Here is a 21,919-nt window from a genome sequence, read left to right on the forward strand (position 1 = left end):
TGGTATCCTAGGCTGGCAGCGGGCTGAACGGGGCTGGTGGCCAGGACCCCTGCTAGCAGGGGGCCGGTGGCTGGAACCCCAGACTGGCTGCAGGGCTGGCGGTCAGGACCCCGGCTGGCAAGGGGTCGGCGGCCGGAACCCTAGACAGTCAGCGGGGCCGGCGGACAGAACCCCAGACCGGCAGCGGGCTGAGCGGGGCCGGCGGCCGGAACCCCAGACTGGCTGCAGGCTGAGCAGGGCCGGCGGTCGGGACCCCGGCTGGCAAGGGGTCGGCGGCCGGAACCCTAGACAGTCAGCGGGGCCGGCGGACATAACACCAGACCGGCAGCGGGCTGAGCGGGGCCGGCGGACAGAACTCCAGAACGGCAGCGGGCTGAGCAGCTCAGCCCGCTGCCGGTCTGGGGTTCCGTCCACCGGCCCCGCTCAGCCTGCTGCCGGCTGAGGGTTCCGTTCATCCAGGCAGGCAGCGGGCTGAGCGGGTCCGGCGGCCGGGTATCCGGCTGGCAGCAGAGTGCCACTAAAAATCGGCTCGTGTACCACCTTTGGCACACGTGCCGCAGGTTGCCGACCCCTGCACTATACTATAGGAGTCAGCCCAATATTTATTGCTGAACCAAGTTAAAAAAAAAAAAAAAAAAAAAGCAAAGAAGCAAGCTTCAGCTTTTGATAATTACACTCTTCAGGTTACAAAACAGAAACTGAAATTTAACAGAAACTGATTCAGATTTAATAATGTAAAGGTTAAAAGGGGCTTCTTAAAAACAAAAAAGATCAGGTATTGGGTAGGATGTTTCACTCCTTACTTACAATGCATTTACACTGACAGAAAACCAACAATCAGAATTTAAAAACAAGATGGAGGATAAGAACAACCTTAATATACAACAAAAAGAAATTCTCCTTAAATTAATCATTATTTACAAAGTAGATGTTTATTGCATATTATGGGTAATGTGTCTGGAGAGAGTAATTTCACAGTACAAAAGAAAGCCATCACAACTGAGAAAATGATTCTTTCATTGCACATTGCCACGATCTCTCAATTTAATTATGAAATCTGAATCAGTGTGTGATTGTACCTTTTTGTGTTTTTCAGCCTTATCCACGCTGTTCCCATTGAAGACAATCACAATACTCCCATTAACTTCACTGTTGAAAGATCAAGCTTACGTCCTATGCTATACACACATTTCTTCACTTTCAAGAGTGGATGCAGCAAAACCAAATTTTTATCTCTAAATGAAAAGCTACTGAGAAAAACTTTAACAAATTAGCTCCCTGGGGTATTTTAATTTATTTCTTTGGGGTTTATTTTGTTGTTTCTGCTACTAGAAGAAAAAGAGAAAAATCTCTTATTGATATTTTCCATTGGAATAAAGGATCTGAAAATTCAGTTAATTCTGCTACTTAACTTTAAACTCATTCTTTTTAGACTTTCACAGATAAATAAAAGACCTATAAGCATGTAACTGATTCGTTACAGCTTTTAGACATCAAAATAAGCATTTTACTAACCTATCCCAACACTGCTTCCCTCTTGGGTTGGCAGGATGGGTGGCCATCGTAGCGTTTGAGATTTTGTGAAATGACTTATGAAGAAAGTATCAGAGGGGTAGCCGTGTTAGTCTGAATCTGTAAAAAGCAACAGAGGGTCCTGTGGCACCTTTAAGACTAACAGAAGTATTGGGAGCATAAGCTTTCGTGGGTAAGAACCTCACTTCTTCAGATGCAAGTCACTTGCATCTGAAGAAGTGAGGTTCTTACCCACGAAAGCTTATGCTCCCAATACTTCTGTTTGTCTTAAAGGTGCCACAGGACCCTCTGTTGCTTATGAAGAAAGGTTACCCAAAGCAAATCTTGCCATGTTTCAAAGCCTTGTGCGAGCAGTTCTGTCTGTGAGTGAGTCCTGCCTGATCCCAGGACCCTTCTGTAAAGACTGAATCCCCTAGATGTGCTCTCCAGCTTAGAAAGCGGTGTTTCAGCTCCACCTTCAGGTTTACCAGGCTATGTGTGGCAGGGTGTTGGGAGTTAAGGGAGGCCATGAAGCCTCTCAAAGAATTGGGCGTTGCCACTCACCAGTGGCGACAGCAGGGAGCCGCACAGCAGATGGCCAGCTCTGCTCCCCCACACAACTGAGTTGTGTCCATATGTAGCCCATGTACTACTTGCTGTGCCGAAGTGAAGCGGATGTTCAGGGCCCCGTAACACTCCCCCCTCTCTGTGCCGGAGGGAATTCCAAGTCTCCATGCCCCCCAAGCTCAGACAAGGGTCCTAGGGAGAAAACCAGAGTTGTCAAGACCAGCGCACGGTGCTAAAGGGGCGGACTCCTACTCTGGGCCGGGGCCCCGGCCCCACATGCTTAGCGCGCTGGGGTGGATCAATACGGTCTCGTCTGTCCGGGAGAACGGTATAAGCTGTCACCGGCCGCCTGCAGGGGCTTCTGGGCACCACCCCGAGCCTCGGGCGGGAGCGCTCCGGGCCCAGCCCTTCAGGCCTTGCTGGGCACGGTGCTCGGGCGGGGGTCGCTGCCTTCCCCAGGGCTCCCTGACGTCTCACAGCACCACGCCCCGGTACCCACCGGGGGGCGGGGACTCGGGCTGCCTAGAGCCCAGGAGCCTGCGGCTCTACGCGCCTCTTCCCGCACCAGCCGCGCCCCGGCCACCCGCGGTGTCCGCTGTCCGCGCCGGGAGCCTCAATAAAGTTGTTTAGTCAGGGAAACCGGAAGTGGGGGCGGGATCAGGCCCTGCCCTTCCGGGAGGCGGCAGGAGGCGAGTGGGGGGCCGCCGCCGGCGGGGCCGGGCATGAGCGACGTGGTGGAGCGGACGCTGAGCGCGCTGCCCGGCCTGCTGGGGCAACAGGACCCGGGGGCCGGGCCCGGAGGAGGTCCGGGTCGGGTCTCGGCCACCTCGCGGCTGGGCGGCTTGATCCGGAGCATCACCGCGCTCTCCTCCAAACATGTACGGGCTGGTGGGGGGCCGGGGTGGCTCCGCGGGGGGCTGGGCCCCTGGCCAGCAGGACCTTCTCCCCTGTGAATTGTAGCCGTAGCCTCGCCCCCCCCCAGGCTGAAAGCAAGCGGTGAGGCTGGGTCCACGGTCCCCTTCTCACCCGTGCCCCTGGCTTCCCGCGCCGGGTGTGTCTCATGCTCTGGACAGGCGCGAAGCCATGGGGGTCCCCGGTCGCCGGGTATTAGAGTAGACGGGTTTTCGGTCAAGCAGCTCCGCCCCTGCGCTGTGAGGTGTAGAAAAGCCTGAATGTGGAAGGTCAGCAGGTGCTGGCTGCTGCCTCTGGGGTGAAACACACCTGTTCAGCCCTGCCCAGTAACATGTTTTTCTTTCTACCCACCCAGCCTATTGATATGCCCCAATTACAATAGTATCTGGGTGCCTCATAGGCTTTAATTAGGGGTGCCAGTGCTCCAGGATTGTCCTGGAGACTTCAGGAATTAAAGCTTTTGTAATTAAAGATTATAATGTGATAAAACAACCAAAATTGGCAACCCTACCATTCATATATTTATACTTAGTATCCTTACCTCGCCCCAGGTAGAGAAGTGCTGTAAACCCCTATTTTACATGTTGGGAACTGAGGCACAGAGAGGTTAAATGGTTTGTCCATAGTCACACAGGAAGGCGGTGACAGAGCAGGATCTCAAAACCAGAGTCTAGAGCCCTAACCATTGGACCATCCTTCCTTCTAGTTTAGTACAGGGAGTAAATATGAATGCAATACACAGTGATCAGTTTTTGTAGGAGTAGGTGTAAATAACATGATGTAACTTGGCCAGGACACAGAGGTAAATCCCTTATTATTCCTAAGAGTGCATGCTATACAAATGGGCAGGACCTTTGTGTTATCTGTTGTCCAAAATAATGCATCGTGTCATTCCCTGACACCATGCTGTGTATTATTTCAATACTGATTTAGAAGAAAGAGTGTTACTGGCTGAATTACCACTATCACTGTCTAGGCACTAGACTAGAGGTCTCATCTAAGTCCTAACTAGGGCCAAACTTGCTGAGCTTGCAAAATGGCTGCAGAATGCAGTTTCTGTTTTGAAGGGCATGTATTAAAACTGTCCACTTTAAAATATTTTCCAAGTCCAAGAATATAAATGAAGTACTGTCAGACCATTTAAACTCAATAAACTTCTGTATACTGTAATACAGGCCAGTGGAAGACTGAGCAGATGAAAATGTAGATATGGAAAGTATACCATTTTCTGTGCTTTAAAAAAAACAGTATGTGGAAATCTAGTGAAACCCTTTGAAGCTGTAAATCTAGTGAAATTGGAAGTGCAATAGCTTTGTAATATTATTTATAGAAAAAACAAATGAAGACAGTAAGATTATATAAATTATTTTTGATAGAATTCTAATAGATCATGCTTTCCTTGCAATCTTTCATTTTTGTTTCTTTTTTTTACCCCCCACAATTATGCAAGATCTTAAAAATATTTAAATTATTCTTTTATAGGAGGAAGAAAAATTAATACAACAGGAACAAACTAATTTGAAGGCAACAGTTTCTGCTCCCACTACAACACTTGTAAGTTTTAGTCTTATTTGTAATGAAATTTACCTTTACTGTAGACTGAATTTAAGAATAGCAATGTGCAGACTTGTGCTTGGCAGGGTGAGTGAATACTTCTGAGTTTGGTATAGTTGGTATACACTAGAGCAGGGGTCGGCAACCTTTGGCACGCGGCTCGCCAGGGTAAGCACCCTGGCGGGCCAGGCCGGTTTGTTTACCTGCCATGTCCACAGGTTTGGCTGATCGCGGCTCCCACTGGCCGTGGTTCGCCGCTCCAGGCCAATGGGGGGGGGGCGGGAAGCAACGTGGGCCGAGGGATGTGCTGGCCGCCGCTTCCCGCCACCCCCATTGGCCTGGAGCGGCGAACCACGGCCAGTGGGAGCAGCGATCTGCCGAACCTGCGGATGCAGCAGGTAAACAAATCGTCCCGTCCCGTCAGGGTGCTTACTCTGGCGCGCCATGTGCCAAAGGTTGCCAACCCCTGCACTAGAGAAATCTTGCATTTGTTAGCACCATTACTAGAACATGCTGTACTTGTAATACATCTTATATCTACACCTAGGTTTTTGCAATGGTGCCCAAGCAGTGAGAGCACCATTGCAACTGTGCTTGCTTGGAGCAAGTAGGTGATGCAGCTGAGCATGTCCAATTACTCCTCCCAAGTGCAGTCTTAGAGTGCTCCTGCCCATCTGTTTGTGCTGTCTCAGAACACTGGTTCTATCATCTGTCAAGTTACCACCCACTGGTTGCTTAAGATTAGTCAAGGGAATTCTCTAATGCAGACCAATGATTACAGATTTCAGTCAAGCATGAGATGCTTCTGTGTTCATAATAATTACATTTCTAACATTGCATGCAGTTCCATTGTATATGCAATTTAGGGATTATCTATACTTGAAAGTTAATTTGGATTAAGGTAGCATGTGAATTTAAAGAGCAAAAGTGGTCCCGGAATAACTCCATGTTTGGATGCTCTTATTCTGAAATAGGTTTGTCCACACATCATGATATTCAGGAATAATTATTCCTGAATAATTCCATGTGTATACAGACTCTTAGTATGGTACTATCTTTTTGCTACATTGTCACATCGCAAGATCATGTTTAATTTGTCACTCAAAATTGGCTTTATAAAGTTGTGGTCCACACTATAATAAAAATGTTTTTTAATAGAGAGATTATTTAATGGAACCATTTCTCTTCCATTTGCGACTGCACTGACCACTTTCCTCCCATTGGTGATACAACAACAATGGGATGTGGAATCATTTGTGGTATTGTACATATGGTGGTACAGTGCCTTGTGACTATTCATTTTAATACCCATGATGGTCATAATTTTGTTTTGAATGCAAGGATGCCACTCATAGCCGGATAACATGATCTTTATGCATGGGATTTGATGAAGTTTAGTTGTAGTTTAACTTAAATTTGTTTTGAAACATTAGTACACCTCTACCCCGATATAACGCGACCCGATATAACATGAATTTGGATATAATGCGGTAAAGCAGCGCTCCGGGGGGGGGGGGCGCGCACTCCAGCGGATCAAAGCAAGTTCGATATAACGCGGTTTCACCTATAATGCAGTAAGATTTTTTGGCTCCCAAGGACAGCGTTATATCGGGGTAGAGGTGTATCACATCAAATATTGATAAACTTTCATTTTAGAAATGTTAAATTCTGATTTTAGAAAAAGTAGTGCTTTTTGTTTATAATATATACATGGTGTCAGTCTCAAACCCCAATACGTTAGAGGTGCAAAGAGAAACAGAGCACTTATAACTATTCTAAATTTCTTAATATTTCATTCTTGGTATTTCAGAGACTGATGAAAGAATGTATGGTGAGACTAATCTATTGTGAAATGCTGGGATATGAGTCCTCCTTCGGATACATCCATGCTATTAAGCTAGCACAACAGGGAAACCTTTTAGAAAAAAGAGTTGGTATGTGTATAAGACTGGTATATGTTAATATTGTGCTCAAAATTGCCACAAATGTCCCCTGAGATTGGGTTGGAAGTCATACTAAATACAAGAACTGGTTGAAAGTTTTCTCCCACTTTCCACAATTTTATTTTCAATATTTTTTCTTTTTGGGGAAAAAAAATTCAACTTGACATTTCAAAATTTGAAAATACAAAATTATTTGAATTTTAAGGAGCTCTGTACCTGGTTGAAAAATGGGTGCAGAGGGGAAACCATAAAAAAAACAAAACCTTTGTATTATTTAAATAATTTTTAATATCAGGTCTAGTAAACACTAGAGACATACAAGCATTTTCGTTTAAAGGGTATTTCAGACACATTGGCTTGAAGGTCAATTTCCCATGAGAACCTTTATATATAGTTGTCATAAATAACCTCTTAAAATAATATAACTGGAATATTAAAGAGACAGTATTTAGTGGAGTAAAAGTATTTCCAAATTGAGAGTGCCAACTCTCCGACATTCAACTGTATTTATGCTTTTGTAGGGTTTTATAATCTTTTCTTTTCAATATTAGTGCAGTGCCCTTTAAGCATATTCTTCCATGTCTTTGGGTTAGAGGTGGTTTGTGACAAATGAGGCGAGAGGGAAGATAATGAGAGCACCAGTGCAGAAGTCTATGGAGAAATCTGACTGATGGTGTAAAAGAATTTTTGAAATTTTACGCCACATATTTTATGGGAGGCAAAGAAGAGTTTCATATCTCTGTTTTAGCTACAAAGTCTTATCAGTAGATTTGTTTCAAGGAGTTGACTTTCTGATTAATCTGGGGGTATCTCCAAGAGGTTGCTGATTCAAGTGTCTTAGTGAAGACATTTCTTGTTGTGTTGCAGAGAAAATAGTTCAGATGTGTGCCAAATTATCTGCATCTGCAATAGCAAGGCAATATATTGGGTAAAATAACTGTTAGGTTTTCTGTGTTTGAATTGCAGCTGGTATAATTCACTCAAGCGCTGGAGTTGGATAAACCTTGTATCAGAAACTGTAATTTTAGATCTTTGTCCTTCCTGACTATTGAAGACCAGTGAAAAGGTGCTCAGTGTGATGCTCGTAGGAATTAACAACACCTTCTTGTGGAAGGCAGGGTGCAATCTCTTTTGAAGACTGCTTGTATATGGCCTTTGATCAAGAGATTATTTCTTGACATTGACAATCTGGCTAACTGTCAACCAGTTTCATATCTTCCCTTGTAGGTAATATTATTGAGAAGGTTGTGTTTGACCAGTCTTTTCAGTATCTAGATGCCTCAAATCTCCTGGACAGAAAAACAGCACTCATTGCTTTGGCTTTAGGATCTACTAGTAATGGAGAATGAGTAGGTGTCTATGCTGATATTATAAAGTTGTTCAGTTGTCTTTGGTACTGCTGACTCTACAGTTGTATGCAATGGTGGACAGGGCTCTTGAGTGTCTCCATTCTTTCCTGGGTGAGTGGTCCCAGGAGTTTGCATTAGGGAATTGTTCATCTGCCTCAAGGGTTCTCTTGTGGAGTCATCCTCCATCTTGTCACTCCTCTTGTTCGGGGGGGCGGGGGGAGGTGTACACATACCGAACAAGAGGAGAGGCAGATGAACAATTCCCTAATGCAACCACCTGGGATATATATCTGGGGCTTCTAGGAGTGTTAGTGAGGTGGCATGGGCTCTCATGTCTTCGGTATGTTCATCTCCTCTCAGTTGATCTTGCCATTGTGTTTGAGTGTTAAGTGGCAATCTAGGCACAAATGAGAACAAGTTAATTGAGGCTAAATCCAGATATGACACAGGTGATGTTGGTAGGTTGGGAAAAACCTCCGAAGTGGCTGGCAGGGATTATATCGGCTTCCTTGACTGCAGGGTTGTGCCCATCACACCTTAACCTCCTATTTCGTTCAAGTTTGCCACTTGAGAGTTCAGTTGGAAAACAACTGCTGTTAGACAATAAGGTAGCACTGTTATCGTGAAGGCTGCTTTTTAAAAATCCAGGTCTGGCCAGAAGGCTGTGGTTTCTTCTTTGCAATATGGAATTTGCTATTATAGTCCATGTCTTTATCACTTACTGATACTACACTACTGCCATGTACTCATTGTAGATTACACCTGAAATTAATTCAGACACTGAAGGTAGTCCAGAATGCAGTGATCTGATTGTTTATCACTGGTTTATCATACCAGGAGACATTTCACCAGTGGTTCAAGACCTATCTATTGGTTCCTTTCTGGAATCTAAATAGTAAAACCTTAAATGGCCTGAGCCCTGCCGGTCTGTGACCCACAAACTATCCCCATGTAATAGTTCCACCTTTTGTGATCAGAAGAGGTGCTTATTCCATCAGGGTCCTTGATTCTGGAATTTAGTTCTCGCCTTAGTTCCAAATGGTTGAAGTCTGTGACCTTCAAGCCATCCCCAAACCCTGTCTGATTTCCTGGATATCTGAGGAGGGTGAGGGCATGAATGGGGTTTGAGCTGTGATAGAGGATTTGTTTGCTCTCCTATAATTATATGTGTTGATTTGTGTTATGGAATTGGAATGGGATTTATGGGATTTAACTGACTTTTTGTGTGTTTGTTTGTGTTATTTTAATTATGTCATAGTACCTAGAGCTCCTTTAAATAAGTCTGTTTTATAATTACCAGTCAAAATAAATAAAAGAATAACTTAATTGAGTAACACTAGAAAATATATAGTGTTGAATTATGTAATTTAGTAAATAAACTGGGACACAATCATTTATTTAAAACTAAAATTTGCTATATTGGTGTCTCCTTACTTAAAAATAAAGTGCAGGCTGCTTATGGGTAGTTGTCTGGTCTAGGGAGAATATAATTTTGTTAGTATGGAAAAAAGCATTAATTTCCTAATGAATTGTCTCTTATATGATATCCTCAGTGCTTTAGATCTGACAGCTTTACAGAGTCCTCTTAATTTTGGACACAGCTTGTGGGTTTCAAGTCCATCCTTACTAAACACTACGACAAGCTAAATATCTCCAAGCAACCAGATTATAAAAAACATTTTATGAAACATTTAATGGAGTGCATATACACAGCAAACCCCCCACGGCAGTGAATCTCAGGGTACGTCTTCACTACCCGCCGTTTCGGCGGGTAGCAATCGATTTATCCGGGATCAATATATCGCGTCTTGTTAAGACGCGATATATCGATCCCCGACCACGCTCACCGTCGACTCCGGAACTCCACCAGAGCGAGCGGCGGTAGCGCAGTCGACGGGGGAGCCGCGGCCGTCGATCCCGCGCCGTGTGGACCCCAGGTAATTCGATCCAAGATACGTATCTTGGATCGTTCCCCCCCCAGTGTAGCCCAGCCCTCAGAGTCAGTTACTCGGGCTCCGAAACTCACTGCCACAGAGTTCTTTTCTTTTTTTATTTTCTTTTCATGTCTAGACTTACCCACCGAGATCATATAATCTACCAGTATTTTCACCTATGATTTGAGTCGTCGACTCTTGTGTTCTGGATATCTTAAGTTCTCCTGTTAACATTTGGAAATAGTTTAGTACTGGAAAAGGTGATGGAGGTTTTTTGTTTTTTTCTTTTGTAGGTTACTTGGCTGTTTCTTTATTCCTCCATGAAAATCACGAACTGTTGCTTCTGCTTGTGAACACAGTTGTGAAGGTACAGCTTTATGGGCGGTTTGGAGAAAAACATTACACTAACTTTATAGGCCAGTGCTTTTCCAAGTATAATGCCAATTTTAATTCTAAATTATGTATTTATTAATAAAATCTACTTGTTTGTCAGTTAACACTGAAATAAGAAAAATGACTATCACTTGAGCTTCTTAAGGGAATCTAATGTATCCTTCTCCTGTGGTTATAGTTTCAAGTTGTGTAGCAGTATTAAACAAATACAATGAAAATTTCACAGAAAAATTGAACAATCCCTTAATTAGCAGAGCATTAGAGAGCAGTGCTTCACAGTATAGCGTAAAAAGTGGAGGCTTTCCCACATTTGGTCTTAGAAATGAAAAGTTTCTCATAGTTTAAATTAGAAATGACCATTTTGTTGTCTTAATGACTGTGACAGGACTTGCAGAGCACTAACCTGGTTGAGGTGTGTATGGCACTTACTGTTGTCAGCCAGATCTTTCCACGGGAAATGATTCCAGCTGTACTTCCCCTCATAGAAGACAAACTTCAGCATTCTAAGTATGTATTCACTTATAGGAAGGATTTCTGGCTTTGTTAAAAATTTGGAATGTCCTAAAATTTTGATGTTTTATATCAGTACATAAATACTTCTCTTAAATACTGTTTTTGCTCTGAATCCTTCCTTAGTCATTATTCACAACTTTGTGTTCCTTTTCAAATTTTCCTTTTGTGTCCCCCTCCCCTCTTTAGTTTATGCATTCTTGATTGCACAATGGATGTCTTTTGTTTTGCTTAAGCATTGTTGATGGATAAATGTCATGTAACTTTATGCATGTGGAGATACTGTTGCACTATGTGGGTTAAGAAGTGTTTGTAGTGTAAATGGAGTAACAAATTGTACCCTTGGAATTCATTACATCACAGAAAGATCTATGCCTGATTTTTGGAGAAGCTGAGCATGCACAAACCCCACTGAAGACTGGTGAGGTGTAGATGCTCAGCCCTTTGATTATCAGGCCTCGTAGTTAATAACATTACATACATGAAAATATAGAGCTAGCTTGGTGTACATACTAAACTAAAAGGTAGAAGAAGCATAATCTAACTCCAGGAACTACTAAACTCTATGCTTGCTGTGCCACTGACTCATCATATGGCCTTTGCCACATTACTTATCCTCTCTGTTTTCTCGGTGTCCTCACTTGTAAAACTTGAATGATAATACTATTTCAGAGGCATCATGATTTGATGCCTAGTTAATATTTTTAACTAACTAGCTATAAAAGTGGGAAATGTTACAAAGTCAGTAGTTTTCATAAAAATAAAGTCTCTGTTTCATAATATAGAGAAACAATTTAGGGTAAGTAAAACTTCTATTTAGGGTCAAGTTGCTTGATCTTTTAAAGAAAAATGTTTCTCTTTAGGGAAATTATCAGAAGAAAAGCAGTTCAGGCCTTGTATAAATTCTATCTCATTGCTCCCAACCAAGTCCAGCACATCCATGACAAGTTCCGGAAAGCCCTGTGTGACAGGGATGTTGGAGTCATGGCTGCTTCTTTACACATTTACCTTCAAATGATTAAGGTAGGCTGAGAATTAGAAGTCTAATTGAACATATAGGCTGGTTTTTAAAATGTACAAACAACTGTAAAATTGTTCTGTAGGAAAATCTCTCTGGAAGGATGGTCTATCAACTTGTTTTCAGTTAGTTATGAAGGTGAATCGTGGTAATCTGTACTATATTCATTAGCATTCCAACCCTTGACAAAAGCCCCAGCTGACCTGTTCGGAGCCTGACCCTGGTGATACGCACCTTTGGCATAATGGCCTTGTTTTTAAGTCCAAAGTTTAGGTTTTTTTCAGTGTGTTATAGATTATGCTGAGGATTGCCTGCGGATTCAGTGTACCATTGCAAGGGAAATGCTTTGTCATATTCACAGTCTTGTTGAAAATACAGGGAAAACACTTTAAGCTTAATAAAGCAAAAAGGAGTTGATGTTGGGGTTTGAGAGGAAGAAGTGATGGGTTAGGAAATGGAACAATTAATTGAATAATAGCTAATAAGATTATATTCCTGTCATGGCTTTATGGTGTATTTCTGAGGCACTGTACTTAAAATATTTGAATTGTATTTCTCTTTTCCTTGTCTAGAAAAATGCATCTGGATACAAGGACTTGACAGAGAGCTTTGTATCCATTCTAAAGCAGGTAGTGGGAGGAAAGCTTCCTATAGACTTCAATTACCACAGCGTGCCAGCACCATGGCTACAAATTCAGCTCTTAAGAATACTGGGGCTGTTAGGAAAAGATGATCCAAGGTAACCAGTTTCTTCTATGTAATAAATTCTTTGAATATAGAAAGAATACACAGTGAGTCATTATTTTGTGGTAACCTAACTTTTACTGTGCTTTCATGACACAAAGGAAAATAAAAGATTAATACATTCCATTTGCTCTTTATTAACAAATACTGTGAAAAGTTATTTATTGAAAAGTTATACTTACCTTGTTTCTCAGCTCCTGTGTGTGTCAGGCAGCTGATTATGGGATATGTGGTGAGAGACACTTGTGGACTTGAGATCAGAATTTCCATTAATTTGGTTGGTAATATGATCACAGTGAAAATCCAAGACAAGACAGTGTAAAAAGAGTGCTGTCCTTTGTAAGGGTTTAGTTCAGGGGTCGGCAACCTTTCAGAAGTGGTGTGCCGAGTCTTCATTTATTCACTCTGATTTAAGGTTTCGCGTGCCAGTAATACATTTTAACGTTTTTAGAAGGTCTCTTTCTATAAGTCTATAATATATAACTAAACTATTGTTGTATGTAAAGTAAATAAGGTTTTTAAAATGTTTAAGAAGCTTCATTTAAAATTAAATTAAAATGCAGAGCCCCCCGGACCGGTGGCCAGGACCCGGGCAGTGTGAGTGCCACTGAAAATCAGCTCGCGTGCTGCCTTCGGCACACGTGCCATAGGTTGCCTACCCCTGGTTTAGTCATTTGTGTTCTCTAATCCTCTTAGTAAATAAGACAGACTTTTGGTTGATCAGCAAGGAATGTATTTTTAGTCTCTCTTGATGCAATAGATGGCTTATTTGAAAGTAGCAAACATCTTGTGAGATGCCATTTAGAGCCAGATTGTAGCCCTTACTTGCTCTAATGAGAATTCATTAATATGAATAGTCTCATTGAAATCATGTGGAGCAGCTTGTAGGATTAGGATGTTGTTTTTTCACTAAACAGGTATGTACAGGTGGTGTTTTTTGTGATTAATTTACTGGGCTTCAAATAAAGTGAGAACTGTTTTACAATTTTTATTTTGTAACAGGACAAGTGAATTAATGTATGATGTTCTGGATGAGTCTTTAAGAAGAGCAGAAATAAATCATAATATTACATATGGTGGGTGAGACTATTTTGTAGAAGTACAAATATTTGCAAAGAATGAAAATGTAAGTGTTTAGTTATTGTTCTGTTGACATGAGTAACTATTCTTTTGTTTAGTAATCTGGCGAGGTCATGAATTTGGGTATTGTGACTGGTGAATTATAAAGCAAGGAAATATAACGTTAGTAATGTTAACACATGAACAGAAATGATATATTCCTGTATAATGTAGTTTTGAAATGTTTTTCAAGTGAAAAATATTTATTTAAGGGGAAACAACTAAATATTTGTAGATCCAAATTTGCGTGCATTCAAACTGCTGCATACTATGTGAAAGTCCTCCAAATCATGTTGGGCTTACTCTTTTCCTCAATATACAACATCATGTACTTGTAAAATTGTCAGTTGCACAGGTGTATTCATTATAGTAGCTAATATAAAAAAAAATGGTGATATTGCCTTGTGTGTCAGAAGGAAGGACTGGACTTCAGGTTTCTTTAAAAAACAAACAAACAAAAAAAACCTTCCACATGATTAGTTGTTGAGAAACTTAACAACAAGTGTGTGTGTGACATCCTTTCCTTTCGCAAACACATTTGTGATCTCTTGAGTTGCTCTCTAGAACCTGTTGTTAAAATTATTTCCAGAGCTCATTGACACTGATGCATGTGAAAGTGTGTTTTGACATAAGGCACTACAGTAAATCTTATAATTGTTGCAAACAGCCATGTTGGTTTACTGTTAAAAAATATTTGACATTAGAGCAGAATCAACAAGAAATAATACTTTCAGACTCCTAAGAGCATATTGCAAACTATGGAGAGTTTGAAAGACGTGTGGGTTGGTTTGCTTGTTCTTGATATCTTTTTCAAGCACAAATATCTAAGGTTCTAGAACACTAAATTAACAACTGTTCTTTTACTCTTTAAAAAAAATGTTGTATTTCATGGTTTTAGAACGAAGCCATAAATGTTGCCAGCGATTGATAGAAAATTAATACTTGGTTTTGAAAGTGTCTGAATAACAGTGGAACATATGCCCCAAAGTTCTAGGAGTCTGTTTCCTTGACTAGGTGTATTTTCTAAGCATTAATGAAAGTGAGATGCACATTAAATGCAGAATACTCCCCCACCCCTTTTTAATTTTTTTTTTGGCAAATGACACACTGATTACAACCATCCGTTCACTGTGTTTCACTTTGCTTGTATGTCAGAGGTGTGCTTTTATGCAGGAACAACAACATAAACATTGAGGGGTTTGTTTTCTTAGTGTATGATGGATTTACACATGCAACTCTCAAGAGAGTTAATGTGCATAAATTCTCTGTACAGTGAGAGGAAATTGGATTCCCAAGACTGAATGTTAAATACTTTAGGGATCAGAGTAGACAACCATATGTGAAAAGCCTTGTTTTGGCACTTATCAAGTACAATGTACACAGAGAACAGAATTTACATGTGCATTTCTTTGCTCACTATATGCTAATTATTGATAAAGTGCTAAAGAATCTATGATGCAAGCCAATGTGAAAATGTTAAAATCCGATTACTTTGTTGCAAAATAGCCAATCCTGTAATATTAAAAGCCATACCTTGAAGACATTCCTAGCTTGTTGCATGTAGCTACACAGTTAGTGCACATACCTTTCTAATATTTAGTTTAATTGCTAACAATTGATAGATTCTGGTCTGTTTATCCCATGGCTAACCTATATGAGATGTGGAAAAAGCATGTGAATTGCTGTCATGGTCCTAAATACCAGTTGGCAATCTAACTTGGATATTGAATTTTGCTATTGACTCACCTAAATTGGTGGCCTAAAAGATTAATTTGTATCTCCTTTCCTTCACTTCACTTGTTTTCCCATTTAGCTTTTCCCAGCAGAAATATTTTTTTTTCCTCAGAGGAATTATGCCCCTGAGCTCTTGTCCCTTTTGTCTATGTCATAAGGTTTGTTGATCTTGGTTGTTCATAATGACTTCCTAACTGCTGCTGTGATAGTCCAATGATAATTTTGAGTCTCTGTGAAAACATTTAACTTTTACTTTTTGCTTCTTTTTGGACCTCCACACTATGTAGTCTCCTCAGTGGCTATATTTTACAACAAATTTCAGGGCTGGGAAGCTGTCTACAAAACTGAAGTTAAAAGTTAAATAAATATTTTTTGAAAGAGAAAATAACCAAGAATCCAGTTCTGCTCCCATTGAAATCAGTGAGAGAGTTGTGTCATTAATTTAAGTGAGAATAGGATTAGGCCCCAGTCCATATGAATGTGCCTTACCTGAAAGTCAGTCAGAATACTGGATGGTGGAAACTTCTGTTCAACAAAATCAATTCAGACTTTTCCGTACACTAAACATAAATGGCAAATCAGTTTTAGATACATTTCTCTCCCTAAAGACTTAATAATCCTTTGCTGGGCCCCCAAAGTCTTGTCTGTTGTTGACAGTGAAGTATATTCTTGTGTGTGTGTGTGTGTGTGGGGGGGGGGGGTTTAAGTCAAACTACTGAGCTTCTGCCCACCCTTTCTGTATTTCATCTATCCACCCTACTACATAAACTGTAGTAGGCTCCCTACCATATACCAGATGTTACTAACAATAACTGCTTGCTAAATTTTTCTACTTTAAGAAACAAACATTATCATCTTCCTCTGATGTCATCTTCCTGGTATGTGGATGATAAAGCAGAGAAAATACTTCCAGTCACTTGTGCGAAGTAATTGAAATCCCACTCTGCAATGGTGGCTATGTACCCAACCTAGCCATTGTCCAGCTACATTATTTGGCCTCTTCTAAACAGGACAATCTTGAAATCTCATCTAGTTGGGTGAATCACATTCATGGGAGATGCAATAGGGCTATTGCTTGCCTGAAAGAAGGAAATTTTTTCACATCCAAACAGTAACACTTGTTTAAAATATTTAATGAGATAATTATTAATATCCCAGAAATCTACATGCAGCATGCATATTATATTTCTTAAAAATATTAAGCCACAACCCCTTTCTAGAGAAATAGTCGTCATTTGACATGAAGATTTTTTTACTTGTATGTGCTAGCTTTTTTATGAAAACGCATTGTTATAGAAATGTCTATTCTTAAATTACTGCTGTTTACCATTTGTTGTTTTTCCCCCAGCTATCTTATTTGAATGTGTACAAACAATTTATACCATTTGCCCCAAATCTGACCTGCTTGAGAAGGCTGCCAAATGCATTGGAAAATTTGTTCTATCTCCTAAAATTAATTTGAAGTATTTAGGTAAGAATACCTGATCATCTCAGCAAGAAGATTTTAATCTGATCGTGTGTATGTGATCTTTTGTCATATCTTTATGCAATAATTTATTTTCTAGGACTCAAAGCTCTGACCTATGTTATCCAGCAGGATCCTAATCTGGCACTTCAGCACCAAATGACAATAATTGAGTGTCTTGACCATCCTGATCCTATCATCAAAAGGGAAGTAAGTTGATTTTTGAATGCCCATAAAGAGAGCTTAATGTTTAAAGTTCATGCTATATTAATGTCATTTTCGAGTAAATGCCATTAATAGTACAATAGTGGCATCATCAAACAAAGGCATATTTATATTGTTTGGCTGTGGTAACTGTGTGAAAGGAATTAAATAGAAAACTTGGTCCTCTTCATATTCTGTTTTCTCCTTTCCTTTTCTACAAATCTTTTATTTCATTCTAAAAACTGTCTAAAAACATTTCTTAAGAAGATAAATGCCAGTATGATGTGAGAATAAAACAATATATTGTGTTTAAGATTTTTGTCCAATTTGGCAACTATGTACTAAGTTCCTGTCTGTGTGTCGCTCCTGTGTTGTGTGATTAGTTACTTAAATGTTGTTTCTTTTGTTTTCCCCTTCAGACATTGGAGCTTCTCTATAGAATTACCAATGGGCAGAATGTAACTGTCATAGTTCAAAAGATGCTGGACTACTTAAGACAAAGCAAGGAAGAATATACCATCATCAACTTAACTGGCAAAATAGCAGAATTAGTTGAGAAATATCCTTTTCTTTTATTGAAGATTTAGAGCCAGAGCTTCTGTTACAGCTTCATGTGACATCACTATTCACATCCTCCACAGATCATTTTGTGGCCTTCCAGGAAAAAGAGGGAAGCCAGGATACGATAATTCTTTTATTTCAAATGTAAAAAAAAAACCAGAAGAAATAATGATCTCAACATATTTTTTTTATTTCATCACAAAGTAAAGGGCACTGAAGCATTTGGGCTTTGCTTTGGAGTTCACCTTTTAAGTTAATAGTAATAACCTTCTCCTAAAAGAAAACTTTAAAAAGCATGCACTGTAGTGTGAAGGAGACAGGGCTGGCTCCAGGCACCAGCATTCCAAGCAGGTGCTTGGGGCGGCAATCTGCAAGGGGCGGCATTCCGTGTGTTTTTGCCGCCCCAAGCAGCGCGCCGAATTGCCGCCGCGGAGGGTGGGGGCAGTCCATGTGCCGTTAGGGTGGCACGCGCGTTTCCGCAGTGGCGGCAATTCGGCAGCAGCTTTTGTCTTCAGCGGCCCGTGGCGGCAATTTGGCGGCTTCTGTCTTCCGGCTGAAGACAGAAGCTGCCGCCGCGGAAATGTGCGTGCCGCCCTAACGGCACACAGACTGCCCCCGCCGTCCGCGGTGGCAATTCGGCGCGCTGCTTGGGGCGGCAAAAACAGTAGAGCCGGCCCTGGAAGGCGAGAAGGAGTTTAGTGCCTTATTGAATCGGACTTCAGCACTTCCTAACCGTGAGTATGGTTTTCCTAGTAGAGTGCAGCTCTTCCAATGAAATAGATAGTTGTGGAGCATGATATGGCTTTGTTTTAAAAAAAAAAAAAAAAAAATCCCCAATAGTCCAAAAAGCATCCTCATTAAATGAGAACACTGCAGGACAGCAATGGGGCAGGCTTTGGGATTGCGAAACACTCAGAAGAAAAAAGATTCACAATTCCATATGGTAACACTTTTGGACCCAGAGGCTCTGGGAAAACTGCCCTGTTTGTCCTTTTTCTCCTTCCTTAGCTTGGAAAACATTTCAATAGTAAACACTTGTCTGTTCAGATATTCCATATGTGTATGTATCCTCAAAACTTTTTAGATTTTTTTTTTTTTTTTAGATTGTAAGTAACAATAGATAAACATGATATACTAGTGTACATCTTATTTTCCCTTAACGTTCTGGATACATATGCCCCTGACAATGAGTGGTTCATCCAGACTATGAATGCAGTATTTTCAGTAGGAGGAGATGTAATGCACCCTGACATCCCAAACAACTTCTTGAGGCTGCTGGCTGAAGGTGGGTAACTTACTGAATTCTGTAAAGAGAAGCCATGCTTTGTTAGCTAATGTCTTGGTTTTATTTTTCTAAATCTGTCTTGAATTCTGAGACACATGCAGCATAAGTTTTTAAGCAAAGATTTAATAATGTGTCATTTTTCTTTTTAGGATTTGATGATGAAAAGGAAGATGAGGAGCTACGGCTTTATGCTGTCCAGTCTTATCTTTCTTTGCTGGAGGAGGAGGATACTTTTTATCCACAGAAATTTCTTCAAGTTATGAGTTGGGTAAGGTTGCTGCAGTATGAAAATATGCTAGATGTGAAAACTGCCTGTCATAAGTGATTGCTTTTTGAACTTTATATTCTTTTTTTTTTTTTTAAAAGAACGTATTACACTGAAATTTATTCTACCAACCACCTGTTTCAGTGGCTGTGAGATTTTCTGTCTTTTCCATAGTAAGGCTGTATGTGTTCGTGAAATGCATTCGTAACCGTATGATGACCTGCCAAGATGCTGAACTTGTATTCTGTGACACCTGTGAAAGCAAGCAGATTCCACTTGAACTGGAAACTGAGCAGATGGTTAATTGTACTTGTATAGCTATTGGGTTAGCACTGTGCTAGGCAGCTACTTGATTTAATGAACCAAAAATTGGCATCCCACTGATGTATTTCACTTGCATTTTCACAAACACAGTAAAATGTAATCTCAAGCATTTTCCATTTAAAACTGAACTATAGCTTGGAAAACCCTATCTGCACTAGAAAATCTGCACCTTGATGACTATAATTGTCACAAATGGGTCCCCTTGAGCCAGTGCTGAAAACAATTTAATTGCTAGGGTAGACTTGACAGACATTGTTACAGAAAACAGTTTTGATTTGCCAACAGAAACCTTAAGTTGAGATTTAATAAATGAAAGTAGTTTGATCTGCTATGCACTAATAATTAAACTGTTTTCAGGGTTAGAGAGGATTGGTTGCTGACCACTGTTCTGAGTGGTGGTCAGTTTTGTAGAGTAGATAGAACTACAGTGAAATGATCTTAAACTGAGGACCAGCCAGCAATACTCGAAAACCAGCAGACCCTATGTCTCTTTCCACAGAATATTGCTTGTTTTTGTTTGGATATATAATGTAAAAAATTCTTTCTAAAGTCCAGAATTTAAAGGATTTCCTTATCTTATAATGGTTTGTTTAATGTGAGGTGGACTTTGTTAGAGTATTACCATTACATATTAATTTCCAAGATGAAAGCACTGATGCCTGTGTAACTGAATGTCTGTTATATCTGTGTCTTGCTCATAGGTTTTGGGGGAGTATTCCTACCTTATAAATGATGGTGATCCAGAAGTCATTATAACAAGACTGCACAGGTTGCTGAAGCAGACTTTTGTTACTTCTGAAACTAAAGCCTGGATTATGACTGCAATCACTAAAATGTCATCCCGTATGTCCTGTTCTAAAACAGTTGATAAACTAATCCAGGAATTCAGCACTTCTCTAGACACATGCATGAGGCAATATGCCTTTGAATTAAAACATCTATGTGAAAACAAGGAGCTGATGAAAAACTTGTTTCCACTTGATGCCAGTTGTGATGAGATAATGGTAAGAAAACTGTAATGTATGTATTCCGTGCTTAAAAATTCATGTATTTCTATAAAATATGTATTTTTAAATGATTATATTTAGATATGTCTGAGAGGAAAGATGCAAATCTATCAAATCACTTAGAATGAGTTGCAATGAGCACTCTTAATGGGATTCTTGATAAATCTTGATGTGCTGGTGATATTAAGAAGCACTGAGCAATGAAGTTGTCATTTGCTATGCCATGTTCATATTGGTTGTTTGATAAAATGGATTTTTTTAGGAAGGCAAATTCAGCCTCTTGTGTATATCCAGTGTTATGCAGCATTAGTTTGTCTTTGTGGTTCTACTTTTTGTTAGAATAGCCTACTAGTAGTTGAATTGAGGTATAGTATTCAGGAAGGGAAATGTTTACCTCTCTGACTAATTTTACTGTAAAATTAGTATATTTACATGGTGTTCAGTTAGATTGTGTTGGGATGCAAGTTCTTTTGTTCAAGATTTCTTGTCCAAACATACCAGTGAGATTGGAAAATTGTAGAGAGGCTAATTATGCTTAAGACCTACCATCCAAATTGATCTGTTTTAACATGTTAACTCAATACCCTCTATATCTAAAATACTCCCTTGGACGATAGTGTAAGTATGGAATACATTATCTTCTTAGTGATACAGGTGTGAGAGCTGTGAGATGTCAGTATGCTGAATTGTTATAAAATGGAATGTTCCTTTGTTAAGAAACATTAGTTTCATTTAGTGGAAAGATTCTGATTATTACCGTCTTTCTGAATTCAACGTAGGTAGATGCTTCCTTATCTTTCCTAGATGGGTTTGTGGCTGAAGGACTTAGCTGTGGTGCAGCACCATATAAACCTCATCACCAGAGACAGGAGGAGAAGCTTTCTCAGGAAAAAGGTGACTGTTGCTTCGTATTTATTAAATGTATGATAAATTAGCCAAACAAAACAAATTAAAATTTTAGAATAACGTTGGTGTAAGAACACCATTGATTTAATTGCATTAATTGAACTTTGCTTCAGAGAGCATCTTCCCCAGAATGTTACCTCTCCATTTAAAAATGTCGTCCACAACTGTAGGAGTGATTCATTGCTTCATAGATTTTAAGGCCAGCTAGAACCGGTAAAATCATATTGCCCAGCTTCCTGAAATACGTAGGTTATAGATGCAGTGCTTACAAACAAGGCCTGGTCCAAAGTCCATTGAAGTTGATTAAAATTCTCCAATTTACTTTACTGAACTTTGGATCAAACCCATAGTGTGCACCAGGACCCTATCTTTCATATTCAGCTTTTGATTATGCAGATGATCTCAGGCTTCTCTGTGATGTTCTTCAGACCCTCTGCTACTTTGTGCCACTTGCTTAGCTCACCCTTGGCCACTGGGATTCATCCAAAAAACTCTTGTTTATTGAAGATTGAACTAAGCCCCCTTTGGGACTTGGCTAATGCCATACCTGATTAGGATGTGTAACTTCCATCTACAAATAGCTTGTTGCTCTGGAGTCCAGAACATTGTCCCA

At 40.3% G+C, this 21,919-nt stretch overlaps 1 protein-coding gene across 1 annotated transcript in view; it reads left to right on the forward strand.

Annotated features, from left to right (window-relative positions):
* The first annotated feature begins 2,801 nt into the window (after positions 1-2,801).
* AP4E1 (adaptor related protein complex 4 subunit epsilon 1) overlaps positions 2,802-21,919 on the forward strand; it is a 29,731-nt gene continuing 10,613 nt past the window's right edge. The window contains exons 1-15 of the mRNA XM_065412714.1: positions 2,802-2,957; positions 4,474-4,545; positions 6,356-6,479; positions 10,065-10,138; positions 10,550-10,671; positions 11,538-11,697; positions 12,265-12,431; positions 13,439-13,512; positions 16,638-16,760; positions 16,855-16,964; positions 17,378-17,517; positions 18,692-18,804; positions 18,954-19,072; positions 20,095-20,397; positions 21,180-21,294. Coding sequence (XP_065268786.1) covers positions 2,802-2,957; positions 4,474-4,545; positions 6,356-6,479; positions 10,065-10,138; positions 10,550-10,671; positions 11,538-11,697; positions 12,265-12,431; positions 13,439-13,512; positions 16,638-16,760; positions 16,855-16,964; positions 17,378-17,517; positions 18,692-18,804; positions 18,954-19,072; positions 20,095-20,397; positions 21,180-21,294 — 1,972 coding nt within the window. The remainder of the gene's footprint in view (positions 2,958-4,473; positions 4,546-6,355; positions 6,480-10,064; positions 10,139-10,549; positions 10,672-11,537; positions 11,698-12,264; positions 12,432-13,438; positions 13,513-16,637; positions 16,761-16,854; positions 16,965-17,377; positions 17,518-18,691; positions 18,805-18,953; positions 19,073-20,094; positions 20,398-21,179; positions 21,295-21,919) is intronic.

This window comes from Emys orbicularis, chromosome 10 (genome assembly GCF_028017835.1).
Source record: "Emys orbicularis isolate rEmyOrb1 chromosome 10, rEmyOrb1.hap1, whole genome shotgun sequence".
Taxonomy (NCBI): domain Eukaryota; kingdom Metazoa; phylum Chordata; order Testudines; family Emydidae; genus Emys; species Emys orbicularis.